The 20,912-nt window shown below is 47.2% G+C and overlaps 1 protein-coding gene across 1 annotated transcript in view; it reads left to right on the top strand.

Annotated features, from left to right (window-relative positions):
• Positions 1 to 20,912, top strand: part of EHD4 (EH domain containing 4) — a 76,312-nt gene that overhangs the window by 19,431 nt on the left and 35,969 nt on the right. The window contains exon 3 of the mRNA XM_080807603.1: positions 7,330 to 7,427. Within this exon, the coding sequence (XP_080663729.1) occupies positions 7,330 to 7,427 (98 nt within the window). The remainder of the gene's footprint in view (positions 1 to 7,329; positions 7,428 to 20,912) is intronic.

The following is a 20,912-nucleotide window of genomic DNA, read 5'->3' as shown; positions in this document are numbered from 1 at the left end:
GTGCTGGAGATTCCTGCACTGAGAACTTAGCCCAGAGGACCCCTTGGGTTCACCTGACCCCCAGATCCAGCCTATTGATTGTTCCAGGACAGGTCACCTCACCTGCCTGCTACCCGTTATGCTTCTCACTCCCATGTGCTGAGCTGCTTCCTTATTCATTAAGGCCAGGCCGGGGAAATAGAGGTAAAACAACACAAAAAGTTAAATTTGTGACTTGGACATTGTATGACAGAAGTGAGGTTGTGGGATAGCTGAGGTTCTGTTTTAGCTGGAGCTGTGTTTCATTTATACTAACCCTGGAGCCTCCCTCCAGCGCTCCCAGTGAAACAGCAGTGTGGACCCATGGCACCTGCCCTCTGGGACTGGCCTCCCATTCCCTCCCTCTCCCTCCTCTTTGTCACTCCTAGCTTTTTTTTTTTTAAACCCTTTTCTCTTTCTTCTCTCCTGCCCTACCCCTCACCCCTCCATTCCCCTCATTTTTATGAGTCTCCTGCCTTAGACCAGTTATTAGCTGGGGGTGTGAGCCGTAGGCCTGCAAAGCCAGGGAGGGGTCATCCAAACAAGAGACTGTACTTCTTTTTAGATGGTTTTAAAAATAAGGAACAGGGGCACCTGGGTGGCTCAGTGGGTTAAGCCTCTGCCTTCGGCTCAGGTCATGATCCCAGGGTCCTGGGATCGAGTCCCGCATCTGGCTCCCTGCTGAGCAGGGAGCGTGCTTCCCCCTCTCCTTCTGCTGCTCCCCCTGCTTGTGCTCTCTCTCCTTCTCTCATTCTTTGTCAAATAAATAAATTCTTAAAAAAAAAAAAAAAAGGAACGGATACTCCCGGCCCTCTGCCATCCTCCCAGAGGCTGAGGTTTCTCATCGCACAACTCCAGGGGGCGCCATTCACAAGGACAAGGGAAAGAATGATGTGTCCAGGTGCTGTGCGGTGGCTCTGCCGAGGGCAGCACAGGCAAACTCCGGAGATGCATCTGGAAGAAACCAGACTCGAAGAGCTTTCTTATGCTCCTATCATAAATCAAAGAAGGCATCTAAATGGCAGCCAGGGACTATGGCAGTAGGATAGATAGAAATGGAGAGATGATGTAAAGGGAGTCACAGAGAAATCTCTTGCTGCTGACAGTAATTTGCAGAATACTGTCCAGATGATTTTTTTCCGCCTACAGGATGCTGTCTGGGAGGCATTTCGTCCTCATCTCCAGAGCAGCCTTGGTTGCACCAGAGCCTGTCCTGTGGGAGAAGTGTAGGGGTTGAGCCCAGGCAGGAGAACACCAGAGGGTCTCCCGAGACAATTGAGGAGAAGTGGGACAAAAAGTTGCCCCATCAGGGCCTCCCAGGGAGCCCTGGTCATGGAGCAGGCAACAGCCAGGCCTCCTGTCCCAAGATGGGCCCTGGAAGTTTCCGGAGGCCTGGAAAGTGCAGGCCACAAGCTCCTTGTCCATGAGACACTGCCTGGAATCGCATGGTTTTGTTACCACTGCCTTATGTCTTACTCTCTTTTTGCCTGACAAAGGCTTAAAAAAGAAATAAGCTGCCACTTTTTTCAAATTCCTGTTTTGTGAAGTCCTTATTCACAAGGGGAAACCCTGAATGGCTATTGGCTTGTTTTCTTTTGGCAGATGATTTACTTCCCAAACAAATCTTTTTTCAAATGCCAAAGATACAGCAGATGAGTATAGAAAAGAAGCATTTAAGAAAATTTTGAATGGTGAGGCTCATTATCTGGGATCTAAAACTTGCTGAAAATAATCCATGCATTATACAATCAAGCATTAATTAAATTGAGAATACGAAGAAAAATATTAACAAATAATAATACGGAATTTACTGTGTGTCAGATAGAGTTCTAAACTTTACTGGTATATTAGCTCTAAATCCTCGGCAAACCCCTGTGACCTGGGTGCTGCTCTTACCCCCAATGTAGACAGGAGGAATTGACGCACAGACGTTAATTTAACTTCCACTGGGTCACTCAGCTGCAAAGTGGCAACTCAAATTGGAACTCAGGCCATCTGGTCCATAGTCCCTACTAGTGACCACTGGACTGCCTAAGGGCATGACACGTGGACTGAGAATCACTGCCTGCCACGCCCTATGGAACTTTGAAGGCTGTCCTTAATGTAGCCCACAGACAATGATGATAAAGGTGATGATTTTGTCCCCAGTTACAGAGTAATAATTTCACATACACTACTTTTTCTGGGTTAATAAGACAGTGCTACTGTGGCCATTCAACAGAAGAGAAAACTGAGAGCAAAGAAGTAGAATGACTTACCCAAGAAAAGGCAGAGACTCTGTTAGAATTCAGTCTGCTCGTCCCTTCCGTCTACCACCCGGCACCTGCTGGAGCGCTGGCAGAGAAGGGTTTCTGTGGCCATGCATATGGGGCGTGTCTCATCACACCTGAGAGTAAACAGCATGTCTAAGTCATATCCACACAACGGTGCTGTTGTTTCTCCCAGGGCTTATATAAGAAAAAAAGTCAATTAGCGTAGGGCGCTCAGACATATGTATGTAAGTATACTGTCCCTGTAATTATACTGTCCCTGTGGGAACACCCGTGGGGCTCCCCTCAAGGCAGGCAAACTCCTCTTGACATAGTGTACTTTCTGGGAATGAGGTCCAAGTACATAGCAGAAATGGGAATTGGTTGTCTGCAGGGGAGAACTTTCTCCCCCCCACCCTGCCCCCAGCAACCACAGGTCACCCCTGGGATACATGTCATTACCCTGGCCTTCTCATTACAAGGCATTGACTCAAGGCTCTGCCCCCTGGGGCATCTTTTTTTTTTTTTTTTTAAGATTTTATTTATTTACTTGACAGACAGAGATCACAAGCAGGCAGGCAGGCAGAGAGCGGGTGGGGGGAAGCAGGCTCCCTGCTGAGCAGAGAGCCCGATGCGGGACTCGATCCCAGGACCCTGAGATCATGACCTGAGCCGAAGGCAGAGGCCTAACCCACTGAGCCACCCAGGCGCCCTCTTTACTGTGCATCTTAGGAAGTCATATCCTCTATCTGGTCTCTCTAAAGTGGTCTTGAAGGGGTGTCCCTTGTGTCCCTTGTAAGCATCCGATGTGCTGTCTGATGACAGGGTGGGAGTTCTGGGGCTGGTAGAATTGCTCAGATCCCTAGAGCTCACAGCATGAGTGAGCAATGTCTTCTGGCTCTGGCACCTCCACCCTCCAACGGTGGGCTGAGAGCACATCACAGGGGAGTCTCTGGTGTGGGATTCCAAGGCTGTGGCATGTCACTCCCTTGTTTTGTTTTTTTAAGATTTTATTTATTTATTTGACAGAGAGAGATCACAAGCAGGCAGAGAGGTAGGCAGAGAGAGGGGAAGGGAAGCAGGCTCCCTGCTGAGCAGAGAGCCTGATTCGGGGCTCAATCCCAGGACCCTGGGATCATGATCTGAGCTGAAGGCAGAGGCTTAACCCACTGAGCCACCCAGGTGCCCCTGGCGCATCACTTCCTTGTTGGGGGATGTTGCCCTCTGTGATAAGATTGGCTTGCACATGCAAAATGGTGGTAGGAGCCTAGTAGTCAAAAACCCCGGCCCAAGGCCAAACTCCTAGCTTAGCATCCCAGCTCCATCACCTACCAGCCACGTGACTTGACAAGTTGTGGTATGTACCCCTCAGTGCCCCCTTCTCCTCCTGTGTAAACGGCAACACACAGCCCCTACCTCTCAGGTTGTGGCGAGGATTGAGTGAGTTAAAATGTATAAAGTGTTTAGTGCGGCGCTTAGACAAATAGTAGGCAGACAGTAAATGTTGGTGCCATTTTATGATTACTGTAACTGCTGGATATCATGACATTGTTTGGAAAGCAAAAGCAGTATGAAGGTACTGCCTGGTTCTTTTAAAATGTTGATCATCAAATTGGAATGTTAGCATTTGGAGGCAATTTTAAAATCCCCGCTCCTCTCACCTCCCTGTTGTACTATGTGGCAGGACCTCAGAGCCCAGACTGTTCCTTGATCCAGCCCCCTTTCTGCTACCCCTGAGCCGCCTTTGGGCGTGGAAGTGGCAGGAGATGGGGGTCAAGTGCAGAGTCTGTGCCCATCCTCCCCTCCTTTTATCAGAGAACAAGAGGCATCAGGGCAGCTCTGGGTGAGCAGACACTGCCTAACAGCTTCCGTGAGGCTCCTGGGCTTAACCGGCACAGGTCTGCATATTTCATGGGAAAATGTAGAAGGCAAGGCCCAGGTACATTTACGTTAGTCACTCTGGGAAGTAGGAGGAAATCCATCTTGGGACAGCAAATCTGTGCTTGGAAACACTTCAGCACACAAACATAAACAATAAAAGCCTGACCGAGGGCTGACTGTAATATACCCAGTAAATAACCTTGCCTTTCACCTTCCTTTCTTAGAGCATAAAAGTAATACAGGATTGCTGTGACAGCATTGCATTAGGGTTTTTTTCTGATTATAATTATTTAGGAAACTCTATGTGTGGTTTAACTCCTTGTGTAAGACGCCTGCCCCCACACAGGGGTCTGAAAGCTGACTCGTGCTTTGTGCTCCCTTGCCACAACACCCCTACCTACCCTCCCCCTTCCTGACCCTCACACCACCACCACCAGCACCACCACCACCACCGCACCCCTCTGCCCCCCTCCCCCCGGCCCCAAGCTTTCTTGCTTTCTTTCATGAGTGTAGCCTGGTTTTGCACACACATCCCAGCCACCATCTCTCAGGGTGCCCCTGGTGAGCTCCCTCCTCTCTCTGCCATCTTCTCCCCTCTCTCCACTGCCCCATCCCCTACCCACCTCCACTTACCCCCTCCTCTTCCCCCTCCTCCCCTTTTCTGCAGTTATTCCTGTGGGTCCCTCAGCCTGCCCCCTTGTTTGTTGTGAGGTAACGTCTCCACATTCACCGCATTTGACCACATCTTGTTTTGTGGCTCACAGATTTTGCCTGATTTCACCTCTGCTGTTGTGTCAGGAGGCATGTGAGTTGTTGAAAGTTTGTCACTTTGCAGAGAGAGAGTGGACAGTTTATACATTTGGGATCCTTCTGTTTAACTCCACACTAGAATCCAGGAGTTTTGTGTTTTGGAAAAGTTGCTAGTGAGTGTGAGATTGTGGTTTTCGAGAAAGGTCAGTCTCTCACGGGAATACTTTGTGTAAAATAGTTCCACATATGTGCAGTTTTCAGCATTATCAAATGTCTCAAGCCATCTAATAAAAAAGATGGGACTGTGTTAAGAGACGGAATCATTACTGAAGAGACATGCAGTCTACCACAGATGTGCTCAGAACTCTGTTCCTACCTCAGTTCCAAGCCTCAAATGTGGTGGTTTTTTCTCTGTGAATTTACAAAGAGTGAATACTTAGCGATCTCTGTGCACTTCGTTCTCACAGATCTGGTCTCCCAAGTTTGGACAGTGGGATTTACTGAAAAGTCTGGAGGGTGCATGAGGGGAAGGAGAAAATCAGAAATGAGGGGTTCTCTTCAATTAACCGACCCTTTATTTTTAACATTTATGGGTTGAGTCTAGCTCAGCAGACATCAGAAATATTAGGTCGCCCTCTCCAGCCAGCCAGGCCTTCACGGTGTGACCTCAACTTGTCATAACGACTTTGAGCTTCAGCTTTTCCAGCTGCAAAATGACCCTAGTATCTTTTCCTACATCTGAAAATATAGGAAAGAATGTGTGGGAAACTTGTCCTGAACACCTTCAAAGAAAGCTACTTTGAAATGTCAGTAATTGTACCTCTTGCTCAGGACTGCCCACCCCCGCCTGTGAGGCCGTGACCCCACCCTGGCCGGGGGCTGTGCCATCCACGTGTGCACTGTGAAGGCTGGTGTGGCCCCCCGGCCTGCATTCCCAGCATATTTACTTTCTGAGTGATCCCACCAGTTCCCCTGAATGGAAGAATTGAGCTTTCACTGACGGTTTTCCAGCCTTCAGCCCACACAGATACAGGAGTTATCCAATTACAATACAGGAGGAGGAGAGCCACTCTATAGGTTTTGCCTTAAAACAGACACAGCGGGGTGCCTGGGTGGCTCAGTTGGTTAAGCGTCTACCTTCCGTTCAGGTTGTGATCTCAGAGTCCTGGGATCAAGTCCCGCGTTGGACCCCCAACTCAGCGGGGAGCCTGCTTCTCCCTCTCCCTCTGCTGTTCCCCCTGTTTGTGTGTGTGTGTGCGCGCGCACATGCTCTCTCTCTCTGTATCAAATAAATAAATAAAATGTTTAAAAAAAAAAGAAAGAAAGAAAGAAAGAGAAAAACACACAGTGACTACCAGAGATCCACCTTGGGCTTTGCTGCCTGGATGAAAGGAACAAAATGTTTCCCTCTGCTACTCTAAGAGTTATTCACTATTAAAGCTAAAAAGGACCTCACCGGTCCCCATCCAAGTGTCTCCATTTACACATAAGGACACAGGCCCGGAGCTGGGAGGCCCTTGTCCAGGGTCCCACAGCAAATAACTGGCAAAGGCTGAGCTGAACCTGAACCCAGTCTGCTGACCTATCAGCCAAATTTTCCTCCCACGCCACTCTGCTTCAGGGAGGCTGAGGCCAGGGCAGCTGACCGCAGGAGGATCGGGATGAGAAGGAAGAAATGGTATCAGGAAAGTGAGGGCCAAGGAAGGAGGCTTGAGATGCACCACCAGAACTCCCCTGCCCCTGACACTTTATGCACTCTTTGGCTACCCCTCGGACTCCGAGGCACCTGGAGGATTTGGGGTGTGGCCCACAGGTGCTTGCCCCATGCAGGGCTTGAAGCCAGATGGGCACCAGACTGGATGCTGAGTCCCCAGGGCAACAGTGAAAATAAGCCCCAGAACCTCCACGGCCACAGCAGGGAGTGGGCGGTGTGGCTGGACAGGGAGCTTAGGGTACTCCGGCATGGCAGGGCTGTGACCCCGAGGGGGTCATGGTCTGCCCTGGGAGAAGAAGCCCAGGACACTTCGCCAAGGAGCAGCATGGAAAAGAGGCAGGCGAGGCTGATGGACTTTGGATCTGGCTGACCTGGGTTTAAGGCACAGCTCTGAGTGATGCTGCATAAGTTACTTCTCTGATGTTAATAGGAATTTCTTCCTCAAGGGGTTACTCTGAGGAGCAAATGAGATGGTGTTTGTAAAATACTGAAGCATTCAGTAAATATCAGCTAAAATCAAAGTTAGTGGTTAAGGATCTGGTGGCAGGTGACAGCATACCTGCCCCCTGGTCCAGTACCTGGCCCTGTGGCACCAGTGGATGTGCTGTCTATGCAGAGTCCCTTTGCAGACAACGGCAATAACCTTAAGAGGCCAAGGATCTTGTTGGAGCTTGGAGAGGTGTGGTTCCTGATCCCACCTTTGATCCTTTTTTCCAGATTCATGTGCTCCCAGCTGCCCAATCAGGTCCTGAAGAGCATCAGCATCATCGACAGCCCTGGCATCCTGTCTGGGGAGAAGCAGCGCATCAGCCGAGGTCAGTGTCCCCTCTCCCCCCCGCCCCAACCCCGGCACTGCTGAGGCTCATTGTCACACCAGCAGCCGATGTCTGTCTCGAGGGAATTCTATCCAACCCCATCCCCACACCGGGATGCCTCTAGCTGCCCTGGACAGACCAGGGGTCCAGAGCCGGGGGCCCCAAGAAATAACAAGAGGTAGGCATAGATAGCATCAAAGGTCCTGCCTTTCAGCTGAGAAACTTTCTGAAGTGTTAGCTGTAATCTCTTAGTTCCTTTAAATGCTGCCGTCTGCCACTAGTTCCCACCTGACATAATTCTTCTGAGTTTGGGAGGGGACCTTCATATCGCTACTAGCCATTCCCTTGGACACATAGGACAACAAATAAAGGAGAGGAGTAGTCACTGCAAAGGAGAGAAGCCCTCCCCGCCACTCTTCCTCCCTCCCCCATCCCACCCCCGTGGCCCCCACAGCATCCTCCCTGTGTGTCAGCCTTTGTCATGGGCCAGACGCTGCTCTGTCTGCTGGGATGTGGCAAAACAGGCCAAGGTTCTGCCTTCAGGAGCTCCTGTTCCCATGGGGAAGACAGACATGGAGCCAATTATCACAGGGAAATAGAAAGTGAGAACTGAGATGGAGTGTATGTCTGGGTGGAAGGGGAACTGGCCCGGCCTTGCAGTGTTGGGAAAGACTCCCCGGGAGAGGTGACACCTGAGCCAAGACCTCTAGGGCAAGTGGGAATTACCTAAGGGAGGCCACGTGGTGGGGAAGGAGAAGACTGGACGGCGCTCAGAGGTGATCTGGGGAGGCTCCTGAAACCTCTAAGCCCTCCTTTCTCATGGTGTTTCGGGGATACTGACTTTGCACCCTCCATGGACCTGCGGAGAGCTGGGTCCTGCCTTGCTGTGCCTTCATGCCTCCGTCAGGGATTCTGTGGGCCATTAGGCCGCCCTGAGGCTTTCAAGAATATTCCTCTTAGAAAAAACCGGCATAATACTCTTCTTCTCTCATAAATACCTGTTACTTTTATTTTCTGTTGTAAAAGTCATGTTTGTTGTAAAGGATTCAAGCAATGAATAGGAACAGATGAAATCTCTCTGTCACAGTTAACAATGGTGTGCTCCAGCTCCTTAGAGATTTTCTCCTGCACATGTACAAACATACCATTTTTAACCCAAATGCCACCTCCTGGCACATTTTCTACAACTTGATTTTTTTTTTGCTGTAATGGTCTATCACAGACATTGTTCCATGCTAGTATAGTTAAATTACTTTATTCCTCTTAACTGCTGCTTAGTTTTCATCAAAAGGACATAACACAGTTTATTTAACTAATTTGTGGATATTCGGATGGTTAATAATTTTCTACTGTTACAAAGAGTGCTACGAACAGATGTCATTTTTGTATCTGTATGCCTCAGTGCCAATAGATTTTTTTTTTTTTCAGAGCCAGTTTCGGACCACTCATTTGACCCCATAAAAGTTGCTCTGCAGATAAAATGTTTTGTTTTAAGAGGAAATTAAAGCCACGGCATGTCCCACAGCTTTTCCGAGTTGTCCGTCTCTGACTGCTGCTATCACTTGGCTGATTCTAATCGTCCATATTCTTTTTTTTTTTTTTTAAGATTTTATTTATTTATTTGACAGAGAGTGAGATAGTGAGAGAGAGCAAAAGCGGAGGGAGCAGCAGAGGCAGAGAGAGAAGCAGGCTCTCTGCTGAGCAGGGAGCCTGATGTAGGACTCGATCCCAGGATTCTGGGATGACCTGAGCTGAAAGCAGATGTTAATCGTCCATATTCTTCAGGGCCTCTCCTTGGCTCCATGATTACAAGTGTCTTTCAGACTATAGCTCCTTTATAGCCATGTAGCATGGCAGACTGCTTCTGGGAGGCTTTGAAGACCAGTCCTTTTTAACTCTTTATAGCAATCTGACTCACATCCTGGTCCGACTTACGATGGCATGCACTTACTCACATCCCGTGCCCAGAAATAGTCCACACGGCTCCAAGCAGTTGTTGCTTGGTGGCCCCTGCCATCCTGACAGACAGAGCAGCTGGTGGGGAGGGACCAAGAGCTGCTAAGGATGACGGCACCCTGCACCGGGGCTGACGTTCCCAAGCCTGAGTACCAACCTGTGTTTGGGACACAGCTGGTGGCCGGAGTCCCTCAGCTGTCCGTTTCTGCACGCTCACTCCGAAGAGTCTATACTATTTTAAAGCTGCTCCAGCTTAAACTGTTGCATACAGTGCTGCATTCCCACTCACCCTCGTGCTGCTTCCATCCCTCCAGCCTTGTAATCATCGCACCACCTTCTCCAGTCGCTTATGTCAACATTGGATGAAGGAGGAGGTATAAACAGTGAGCCCTCAGGATGTTTGAAACATCTGCCATTGACTTTATTAGTGGGGCTTTGACTTCCTTATGGATGTTCTGTCTCTAAAAGAGGAAAGATGGCAGCTGCTGTGCCTTCTGCTTGTCCCTTGGTGCAGCTGATGGATTAACCTTCAAGAAGCAGAGTCTGATCAGGCAGATGCCTCTTACACATCTAGAGGGTGTGTATCCGTAATAGCAGTATGAGAACATCCGCCTTATACTGAGCCCTTGCTGTATGTCTATACTGGGCTCATCATTGGGGATTTGCCATCTACATTCAACCTGCTTATACTCATGCACTAACAGAAGCTCAGCCCGGACCAGGTAAACCCCACTTGCCCTCCATCCCCTGGGAAAGCAGAGCCTTCCAACGGATTGTGAGAGCCTTTGCCCCAGCAACTAGGCAGATGGGTGACTGAGCTTGACGTCTGGAGAGTGGACACAGGAAACACTGTTGACTGGGTGCTGCAGGAGGAGGTTGGGAGGGGCTCCATTGGCAGGCCCCGGTGTCCAGAGCTCTGGGGACCAGATGGTCAGTGAGGGTGTAGCTCCAGGAAGGAGTTCCGACACCTTAGTGGTGAAAGCAAAATAGGGACTCTGAATATGGGGTTCAGTAACATGTCTTACCTCACGAGGGGCTCCATTCTTCCTGGCTCATTCCTCTCTCTCATGATATCATAAGCCTAGTTCCTTTTTATCCGGTGCTGAGAAGAGGGAGTAAGTGCGATTACAAGGAGGACTAGTGTTCACAGTCATGGCTCCTCTCTAGTCCAAAGTTGTAGGTGATAGGAAGAAACATTTGACATTTCTATGTGGTACTTTGTATTTTGTGGTGTCAGGTTGGAGGCAAAGCATTCCAGACCCGCTCTTATGGTTAGAAGGGACCTTTACCAAACAACAGGTGTTGGCAAGGATGTAGAGAAAAGGAACCCTCTTGCACTGTTGGTGGGAATACAAACTGGTGCAGCCACTGTGGAAAACAGTACGGAGGTTCCTCAAAAAATTAAAAATGAAACCACCCTATGATTGAGTAATTGCACTACTAGGGTATCTACCCAAAAATACAAAAACACAAATTCAAAGGGATACATGCACACCTGTGTTTATAGCAGCATTATGTATAATAGCCAAATTATGGAAGCTGCCCATGTGTCCACCAATTGGTGAATGGATAAAGATGTGGTATGTATGTGTGTATGTATGTATGTGTATGTATGTATATATATATATAAATGGAATATTACTCAGCCATAAGAAAGAATGAAATCTTGCCATTGCAACAGCATGGATAGAGCTAGAGTGCATTATGCTAAGCAAAATAAATCTGAGAAAGAAAGCATATGATCTCACTCGTATGTGGAAATTAAGAAACAAAACAAACAAGGGGAAAAAAGAGAGACAAACCAACAAACAGACTCTTAATTATGGAGAACAAACTGATAGTTCCCAGAGGGAGGGAGTGGGGGGACAGGGGAAGCAGGTAATGAGGATAAACAAGAAAGAAAGAAGTGAGCTTTACCAATTAGGATCCTTATACTTGCAGAATCTTAACATTTTCTCTAGAAGTCAGATCACTGGACCCCCTTGTGTCCCTATTCTGCGCTTCAGAGTAAAACAAGAAAGCATAGTCAACATTTGGGGAGAGTATTACCTAAATCCATTTGGTAGCTCTATAAATAAAACCCACCAAGGTGATTGATTTTGGAACAATTTTTAGTATACTCCATATGGAAACCCGTTACTATTCAGATGTTCCTTAGTTTAATTATAGTTTGTGGAAAATCTTTAGAAACAAAGGATTAAGCTTAGTTACTAAACTGTAGCTTTCTTAGCTTACATAAAAAATATCCATCAAGCCCAGATAAAAATGTTTTGGTATATTTATAATAATAATTTTATTCTAATCAAGTAATAGCTAATAAAAGTCCGAGGAACAATTCCTGATTCTTTTCTTGTAGCCAATAGAAGAATGTTTGGATTCTTAAGATTTTCTAAATTATCTTCTTGAAAGGTGTGAGCAAAATGTAAGTTAGTTGATTCACTCTTTTTTTTCTTTAAAGATTTTATTTATTTATTTGACAGAGAGAGAGACATAGCAAGAGAAGGAATATAAGCAGGGGGGAGTGGGAGAGGGAGAAGCAGGCTTCCCCAAGAGCAAGGAGCCTATGTGGGGCTCGATCCCAGGATCCTGGATCATGACCTGAGCCAAAGGCGGATGCAAAGGACTGAACCACCCAGGCACCCCTGGTTTACTCTTAAGAAATACCCTTTGCCCTGACAACAGCATCCAGGTTTGTTTGTTTTTTTTAAGATTTTATTTATTAATTTGACAGAGAGAGATCACAAGTAGGCAGAGCAGCAGGCAGAGAGAGGGGGTGGAGGCAGGCTCCCTGCTGTGCAGAGAGCCGGATGCGGGGCTCAATCCCAGAACCCTGAGATCATGACCCGAGGCAAAGGCAGAGACTTAAACCACTGAGCCACCCAGGCACCCCAGCCTCCAGGTTTTTTGCTTACCCACACACCCTTATTTTCATTCCTACTCTCTTGTTATTCTGGCTCCTGGCCTGTTTACTTCCTAAAATATTGTTTATCCATGCTGATCCTAAGCATCATCCGAGACTTATCTCTGGATTCAGGCATGAACACAAGTATGTTCCCAACTCCTGGTCCGAATCTCTGGGCTCTGGCTCTGATTGTAATGCGCCGGTCGGACAAGAACACTGAAATATTTGGATGTGGCAGCTGGCATTCTTGTCCATCTATTTAACATAGAAGCATATAGAAGGCGCTTTAGCAGTGAGTAAGTATTCCTGTGGTTTCCTGAAAGGATGAGGTTTTGTGTCTCCTTCAACAGCCTTCACTTTGGTAACAAGAGTAGTACAGTTTTTCTCTTTTAGAAATGTAAATGACTCCAAAAGAGAAAAACTCTTGGTCTGAACTTTCCAACAGCTGTATTTATTCCTCTGAGACCAGTACCTGTCAGCTGAAAATTTGAGAGCATCTTCTGATGTTTAAGTCCTTTGCTGTACAAGCCCTTCTCATTTTAAGTCAGTGAATGAAACTGGGAAGAGAGGGGGGAAAAGCAGAAGCAGGAGTAGAAAATGTCCTGCTGGTAAAAGCAATAAATTACAGTAATGCAGGGGCGCCCTGGGTGGCTCAGTGGGTTGAGCCTCTGCCTTCGGCTTAGGTCATGGTCCTGGGGTCCTGGGATCAAGCCCCATGTTGGGCTCTCTGCTCGGCAGGGAGCCTGCTTCCCTCTCTCTCTCTGCCTGCCTCTCTGCCTACTTGTGATCTCTGTGTGTCAAATAAATAAATAAAATCTTAAAAAAAAATTACAGTAATGCATATGCAACAAAAGGGATCAAAATGTGCTTCAGATAATATGGTCCTCACAGTAGCTTCAACAATCATATTAGCTTCAAAAATTGATTCATGTTTTAACATTCACATACTGACATCCTTAAGCCCCTTTACCTTTAGCAACATCAAGGAAAGCCTTCAGGAATAAAAAGGGCATCTATGGACATGACAGGAAACGTGAACAGGCAGTTTCAAGGGTCTGCCAGCTCCGCCCAAACATAATATCACACAAGAGCTGTCATAGACCTGGGGAAAAGGGACATGCAGCTCCAACCTGGAATTAATGAAGGTGCAGAAAAAATAGAAAAGCTACAAGCAAACCATAATCAAGGAAGCACAGACACACCTACTTGACACGTCTTTTGAACTTGAAAGGCCAGAGTTTGAAGGCAGTCCAAGAAAGGAGTGAACATTTAGAGGTGTCCCAGGGAGACTGACTTCCACCCTCAGGCTTTGGGACCCACACGGCCTAGGGAGGAAAACACACACGTACACAAAGAAGGAGTCTTCTTCCTCTAAGAGACCAAGAAGACCTGGAGCAAGGTGTTAGGCACAGTTGACTGCAGCAAAGACCCTTCTAAGAAGCTTGGGGAGAGCAGAGAGCTGGAGACTTAGGAGGCCAGCAGCAACCTGCACGGGGCAGCGATGGCAGGGGAATCCCGTCCTTAAGGTGGGCTGCACAGCCTGGGCTGTGGACGTGAGCGCAGAACTTCATGGAGACTTTCTGAGAGGGGCCTGCTAATGTCTGCCGAGTATCCCTGGAACACGGGTATTCAGGCCTTACGTGGGTAGAAATAATAACTGAATAAATGGGGGTGGGTGAGCAGCATTCTCCTTTCCCTCATTCTGGTCGCCACCCAGTCACAGATGCAGCTCAGGGCCATTCCAGCTTTCCTACAGTACCAGAGACTGCGGTCACAAGAGCTCAATGGACCTGCAGCTCCCCAGCTCCCCATCCTGTGATTGCTACGGAGTTTCTTGATTTTTTGTTCTGTTTCTTGGGGCTTGGGCCTAACCACAGTTCAAGCTCTCTTAGCTCCTTTTGTTGTCCGCTGAGGCTCCTCCCAGCTTCAAGGCGTTCCCAGTTTTCATCAGCACAGTCTTGGGCCGTCACCCTTGGATCCAGAAGTTGGGTGAACAGGGCCAAGCCTTGAGGCACACCAGTAGAGACTGGCGTCTAGGTTGACAGCGACTCATTAAGAAACATGTTCCACTGAGATGTAGTGAGCTTTTGTGTGCCAAGTACCAGGATAGGAACGGGGAGTATGGAGATGAACAAGGACCCGCCCCTGGTCTGCAGTGGCCCCAGCCCAGTGTGCTCATCCGGCCGGTCACTGATGCACCCAACTGTTATGAAAGAAAGGTGTCCCCTCAACAGACTTAAATCCATTCAACAAACTGTAGGCCAAAAAATGGACATGGTCACTGCCCTTATGGAATTCATGTTCTGATGGGAGGGTCAGACAGGGACAGCAGGGAAACAAATGAATAAATCCTTGTAAATAGTGGTGAAGGCCAGGAAGGAAACACATGAGACCCTGAGCACAATGAGAGGGACTGATGTGGAGCTGCCCACTCTCTGGAGGTAGGGAGGCCTGGGGCTGAAAGCCCAGAGGGAACCAGCCTTCAGAGTGGGGCTGGGCGAGGTTTTGCAAGTTTCGGCTGACCATGCTGTCTGTTCATAGATTTCCCACTCAATATATAAAGGATATATAAACTGATAGATGTTCAGCTGTCAGATATTGACACACGGATTTCAGTTTCTGAATATTCATGTTTTCTTTCTCCTCCATCCCCACCCCCATCCCCCAGGGTCTTTTCTGTGACCTATATCAACTGGTCTGTAATCCCAGAATCAAACAAATTGTTTTCTCGGGTCCAGTCAAGGGATTAAAATCCTGAACATAGTATAGTGGGAAGCATGGGCGGTAGTTCTGGTCTTCCTGGGTCCAGCTCAGCTGTGTACTGTTCTCGTGGCCTTGGGGAAGTGGAGAGTCTGTAAAGGGAGGGTAATGATAGAACCTCACATGCCATGTTGTTGTCACCAAGTTAACACACAGAAGGCAGAAAACCATGCCCCGCCCAGCGCATAGTAAGTGCTCAGTGCATGTTAGCTGCTCTTATTACTTTCATAATCTCCTTGTATTACTGTTGTTGTTACTGTGGAAGGCCAAAGAGTTCTCACAGGCTGAGCTTAATCAGCCTTCATATTGGTTTCTTGCTTCTTGAAGTCTTCTGAGTAGGAGAGATGTTTGTCAAGTGGTCCACAATATAGTTTGTTGTTCAGGGACTGATTTTCTATTTTTAGATAAGTGTTCCTACCTCTTATCCACATCTCTCAGTCATTTTATCAATGATTAGCTTTTAAATTTTGAAATCATAAACCCCTCTAGCCGTAGAAAAGAGATACCACTCTAATCAGTCCTCCAGTTTTAAAAATAATTGATGGAAAAGAATTTTAAAATAACAGATTGTGTGTGTGTGTGTGTGTGTGTGTGTGTGTGTGTGTGTGTGTGTGTGTGATCTTTTCAATATTCTTTTATTGTAGAAGTGATGGTATAAACAGCGGTGTGTGATGTTAGGGGCATGCTAGAGACTATTCATTCAACACACATTTAGATTGATTATCCACTGGGTGGCAAGTACTGTCCTTGATGCCAGGATTCAAAATGAGTCGGACACAGGCTTTGGCCAGGGCGCTCATACTCAGTTGGGGTGGGTAGACCTTCAAACAAGTTATGGCTGTCCTGCATGTTACAGGAGTTCCGATTAAGAAGTGCAGTGAGTAGGGACCCCACCAGTCCCCAGTGGAGAGTGGGAGGTAGTAGGGGCTCTTCTTCTCCCCCTCTTTTTTTTTTTCCTTTTGGACGTGCATTTTCTCTCTGTCTCAACAATTTAGTAGGTTTTTTATATATTTACAAAATTGTGCAACCATCACCGAAACCAATTTTAGAACATTTCCATCACCCCAAAAAGAAACTGAATACTCATTAACAATGATTATCAATTCTCCCCCCACCTCCCAGACCCTGGTGACCACTACTTTCTGTCTCTATGGATTTGCCTGTTCTGGGCATTTCATATAAATAGAATATGTGGTCTTTTTATCTGGCTTTTTCCACTTAGCATAATGTTTTCAATGTTCATCCATGTTATAATAGGTATCAGTACTTCATTCCTTTTTGGGGTTGAATAGCATTCCATTGTATTGCCATGTGACATTTGATTAATGCATCAATTGATGGACATTTGGGTTTCCACAGTTTGGGCCATTTTGAATAATGATGTGATCATTCATGTAGGAGTTCTCACAAAAACATACATTTTCAATTCTCTTGGGTATTTACCTAGAAGCAGAGTTGCTGGGTCCTATGGTAACCCAGTGTTTTGAAGAACTCAGTGTTCCAAAGGGGTGCATCATTTTACATTCCACCAGCAGAGTGCAAGTGTTCTAGTTTCTCCACATCCTCATCAACACTGTCATTTTAATTAGAACCATCCCAGTAGGTATGAACTGTATTTCATTATGGTTTCAATCTGCATTTCTCTGAAGGCTAATGATGCTGATCATCTTCTCATGTGCTTTGTTAGCCATTGATATATCTTCTTTAAAGAAATGTATATATAGATTCTTTGCCCATTTTTAATTGGATTATTTGTCTTTTATTGAGTTTTAACATTCTTTATGTGTTCTCTATACTAGTCAGATATATGATCTTCAAATATTTATTTTGTCTCATGTCATGGTTGTCTTTTCACTGTCTATATGATATTGTCTGAAGCACAGAACTTTTTCATTTTAATGAAAGCTAATTTATCTATTTTAATTTCTGTCACTTTGCCTAACCCAAGCTCATGAAAATTTAATCCTGTATTTTTTTTTTTGAGAAGCTTATAGTTCTAGCACTTGCATTTAGGTCATTGATCCATTTTAAGTTAATTTTTGTATATGGTGTGAGGTTGGGATCCACATTGATTGTTTTGCATGTGTATATCCAGTCGTCCAGCACCCATTTATTGAAAAGACAGTACTCTCCTTCATTGAATTGTCTTGGCACCCTCTTTGAAAATCAGTTGGCTGTAAATGTGAAGGTTTATTTCTGCACTCTCAGTTTTATTTCATTGATCTATATGTCTAACCTTATGAAGCAGCATGTCTTGATCAGGGCATCAGGTAAACAAGTGAGTTCATCAGCCAGCAAGCTCAGGACATTATCAGATAGAGTGAGGATATAGTAAGATGATGGTATGAAGCTCCTACCACAGCACCTGTCTGGTGCATAGTCAAGGAAAAGATAACCATGGCTGTCCTTATAATTGTTACCCTTTTCCAGGCAGCAGAAAGGGTATGTTCATGAACAGAGGATGATGTGTGAGCTGGGGCCCTTTGGAGGAACGTGCATTGTGAAACATGGGCATGTGTGGGGGCCACACATGACAGGAGACTGGGTTTTGTCCTGAAGATTGCACGGAATATGGAGGAGTGTGAGGTAAAGGATGACATGGTAGAGAATTCTGTAGAATAGAACATATGTCTTCAACCTCAGACCACGAAGCCATTTTTATGTTTGGAGCTTGAGCTCAATGCTTGCCTCAGAGCTTTGTTTGAATTTGGCAACAACAGAAGTGTCCATCCCCCAGGGAATGGGGCTGACCTACGATGATTTGTTGGAAGATCCTGTTTTCTGGCTGTGCTAAGGCCAGTTAGGGTGTGAGGTCCTGGACACCAGTCGCTCCTTAGGCCTCCCACAGGAAATCCTGGTTCCTTTTTGTTTCGGGGAAGTTTGCTGACAGACGCATTCATGACTCCTTTTCCGCCACTGCCACAGGAAATTCCACACCACAAGTGTTGCTGCTCCTGTCCCTGATGTGATCCTGTCATCACTGTGACTCAGAAGGGCCTTTGCCCAGCCCTGGCAGCTATTTTTACTTCTGTCAATATTTTATTTTATTTTATTTTTTTAAGATTTTTTATTTATTTACTTGGCAGACAGAGATCACAAGTAGGCAGAGAGGCAGGCAGAGAGAGAGGAGAAAGCAGGCTCTCCACGGAGCGGAGAGCCCGATGCGGGGCTCGATCCCAGGACCCTGGGATCATGACCTGAGCCGAAGGCGGAGGCTTTAACCCACTGAGCCACCCAGGCGCCCCAATCTGTCAATATTTTAAATGCTTGATCATGAGGAATGACTGCTTCTACCCAAATTTTAAACCTACCTACACTTGTAAATTTTTTTTTTTTTTGGTAGGGAGAAAATCACTTATCTTATCTCTCTTATCCTCTGTGGAGCAGCTCATGATCTTCAAATATTTCATAGACATTGGGATGCAGAGATTAGTCAGAGAAAAGTTTCACTCCTTACTCTTGAGTAATAATAATTGTTAATACTTCCACAGCACATTGTAAATTGCTTTCCATACATTATTAACTCATTTGCTCCTCACAAGAGCTCTATGAAGTAGGAAGTATTACAACATTTCACAGGAGAGAAGACTGAGGCACAAAGAGGTTAAGAAACTTGCCCACAGTCCTCTAGAAGTGTGGTAGCTAGTCTCAAAAGATGCTTCCTCCTCCTCCCACCACCCCCACCACCTTGTACTGTGCTCCCGATATTCATGCCTGCTGCAGTCCCCTCCCCTTGAATCTAGGACAGCCTTCTGACTCACTTTTTGGACTAGTACAATTCTCCAGGAGTGATGTTTCGTAACTTCCCAAGTCTTAATCCTAAGAAGTCCTGAAGGTTCCGGCTGGATCTACAGGCAGCCAACTGACATTGAAAAAGTCTAACCACCCAGAGGCCAACATAATGTGAGGGAAGCCCAGGCTAGTCACACGGAGGCTCAGGCAGCCCCTAGCCTAGGCGAGGTAAGTGAAGAGGCCATCAAGGACAACCAGCTCAGCTGAGCCCTCAGACAGTTCCAGCCCCAACTGCCACTTGACTGTCCCCTCATGACACTCCCCGATTGAGAACCACCCAGCTGAGACCAGTCAACCCTCAGACCAGAGAAAATAGTAAGTTATTATTTAAGCTGCTGAGTTTTAAGGTAACTGATAACCAGAGCAGATAGTAAATGGATGGGTGGAATCCAAACCACACAGCCTCCTTCCAAAGTGTGTGCTGTTAACCACAAGAGACGAGGACACAATCCAGGGAAACCTCTCTCTCTCTCTCTTACTGTCATACACACACACACACACACACACACACACACACACACACACAGAAGGCAGCACTGGGGAAGGGTACTGGTGGGACAAGTTTCCATGTAATTGATGCTTTCCCCCTGCAAACACCAAACTTCCTGGGTTTTTTACCTTCAGCAATTATTGATGGTCACCTTTGGGAAAGACCACACACACTGCCCTACATTCTCATTCAAAAGATAGTAGAAAGGGGAAGAGGTTGTCTTATATTGAATATCTTCCACGCACCAAACTCTGCTTGGTTCCTCCTGGTCCGGTTCTTCTGTGTCAGGCATCAGGGGCTTTACTTTTAAACAGAACAGGATAGACCCTGGCACGCCTTCCTGGAGTACACACCAGGGAGGGGGACGGGTGAGCAGAAATACAAAGCAAATGCATGTTGAAAGGAAGACTTGAAGAAAGTAATTGCTGAGTCCCACAGCAGCAGTGTTCCGACTTTAGATGGGGTGTCGGGGGAGGGGTCTCTGAGGAAGTGACTTGTAGGTTAAAACCCAAAGAATAAAAGGATTAGCCTGGCAGGGCCTTGGGGGAAGCCCAAGGGGAGTGAAGACCTGACGGGTCCAGGGAAGGCTAGAGGCCGCTGAGTAGCTGGGAAGTGGTGGTCTGTGAGGTGGGGAGCACTTGCTGTGGGGGGGCTGTCGGCCTTAGGGAAGCGCGTGGAATTTATTCTGAGAAGAATAGGAAGCCATTGAAGGATTATCTTTTTTAATGTCCTCTTGATTACCCAGAATTATTACTATGAGCATCCGGGAGTTGTGGCCCTGAGCGGTCACAGAACCAGCCCTGGGTCTGCCGCTTTACTTCTGTGGGTTTGGTTGCTAGGTTGGTTTTCTCTTTCCCGGGTGTCTCTGTCATTTCTTCCATGGGACCTGTCCTCAGGTCACCCTCTTTCCGCCCCGTTTCTGTCCTGGAGTTGATGAATCTATGAGTGAGGCCAAGAAGCCCTACCGCTCTGATCCTCAGGCCCCAGGGAACTTGCTAACAGGCTACTTCCTGACCTCAGCACAGCAACATGGGGAGTGTGGGGTGGGGCCGCTGCCCACGGATCCCCACTTGGAGGAGTCTGGGGTTGCTGAGTGGGCCTCCTGAGCCTGCCCTTTCCTGTGTGCTCTGCCACCCCTGAGGCAAGTGAAAGAAGAAAGGATTACAAACTTGGGGAAACTGCCAAAAAGGACTTGAGCTCTGCCCCACATCTCTGGTTTGCCGGTGAACGCTGTCCTCTTGGAGGCCAGGATAGAGGATGTAAGTTGGTGGGGGTCCAGGCCGGGGTGTCTTTGGGTGGGGCAGGAGCCTCCGGCACTGGGCTGGGCTCTGTGACTCACCAACATCCTCCTGGGGAGGGCTGTGAAAGGAAGCAGTGGTAACTGTCCCACTGTGGTCCCTGGGTGACCCGGTGACCGTGGTCGCCTTCACTGGTGGGCTTCTGACAGGAGTCCTGCCTGACACTGCTGTCCTCTGCTTAGGCCTTCCCTCCATGGAGGAGCACACCTCCCCCCAACGTTTCTATACTTCTTTGAAAGTCAGGAGTTTTAGGAACCTCTAAAAAAGAAAGAAGAGATTTTTTTAAA

This window comes from Martes martes (genome assembly GCF_963455335.1).
Source record: "Martes martes genome assembly, chromosome: 7".
In the NCBI taxonomy this organism is placed as follows: domain Eukaryota; kingdom Metazoa; phylum Chordata; class Mammalia; order Carnivora; family Mustelidae; genus Martes; species Martes martes.
Note: the sequence above shows the minus strand (reverse complement) of the source record. Positions and strands in the feature narration are given on the sequence as shown.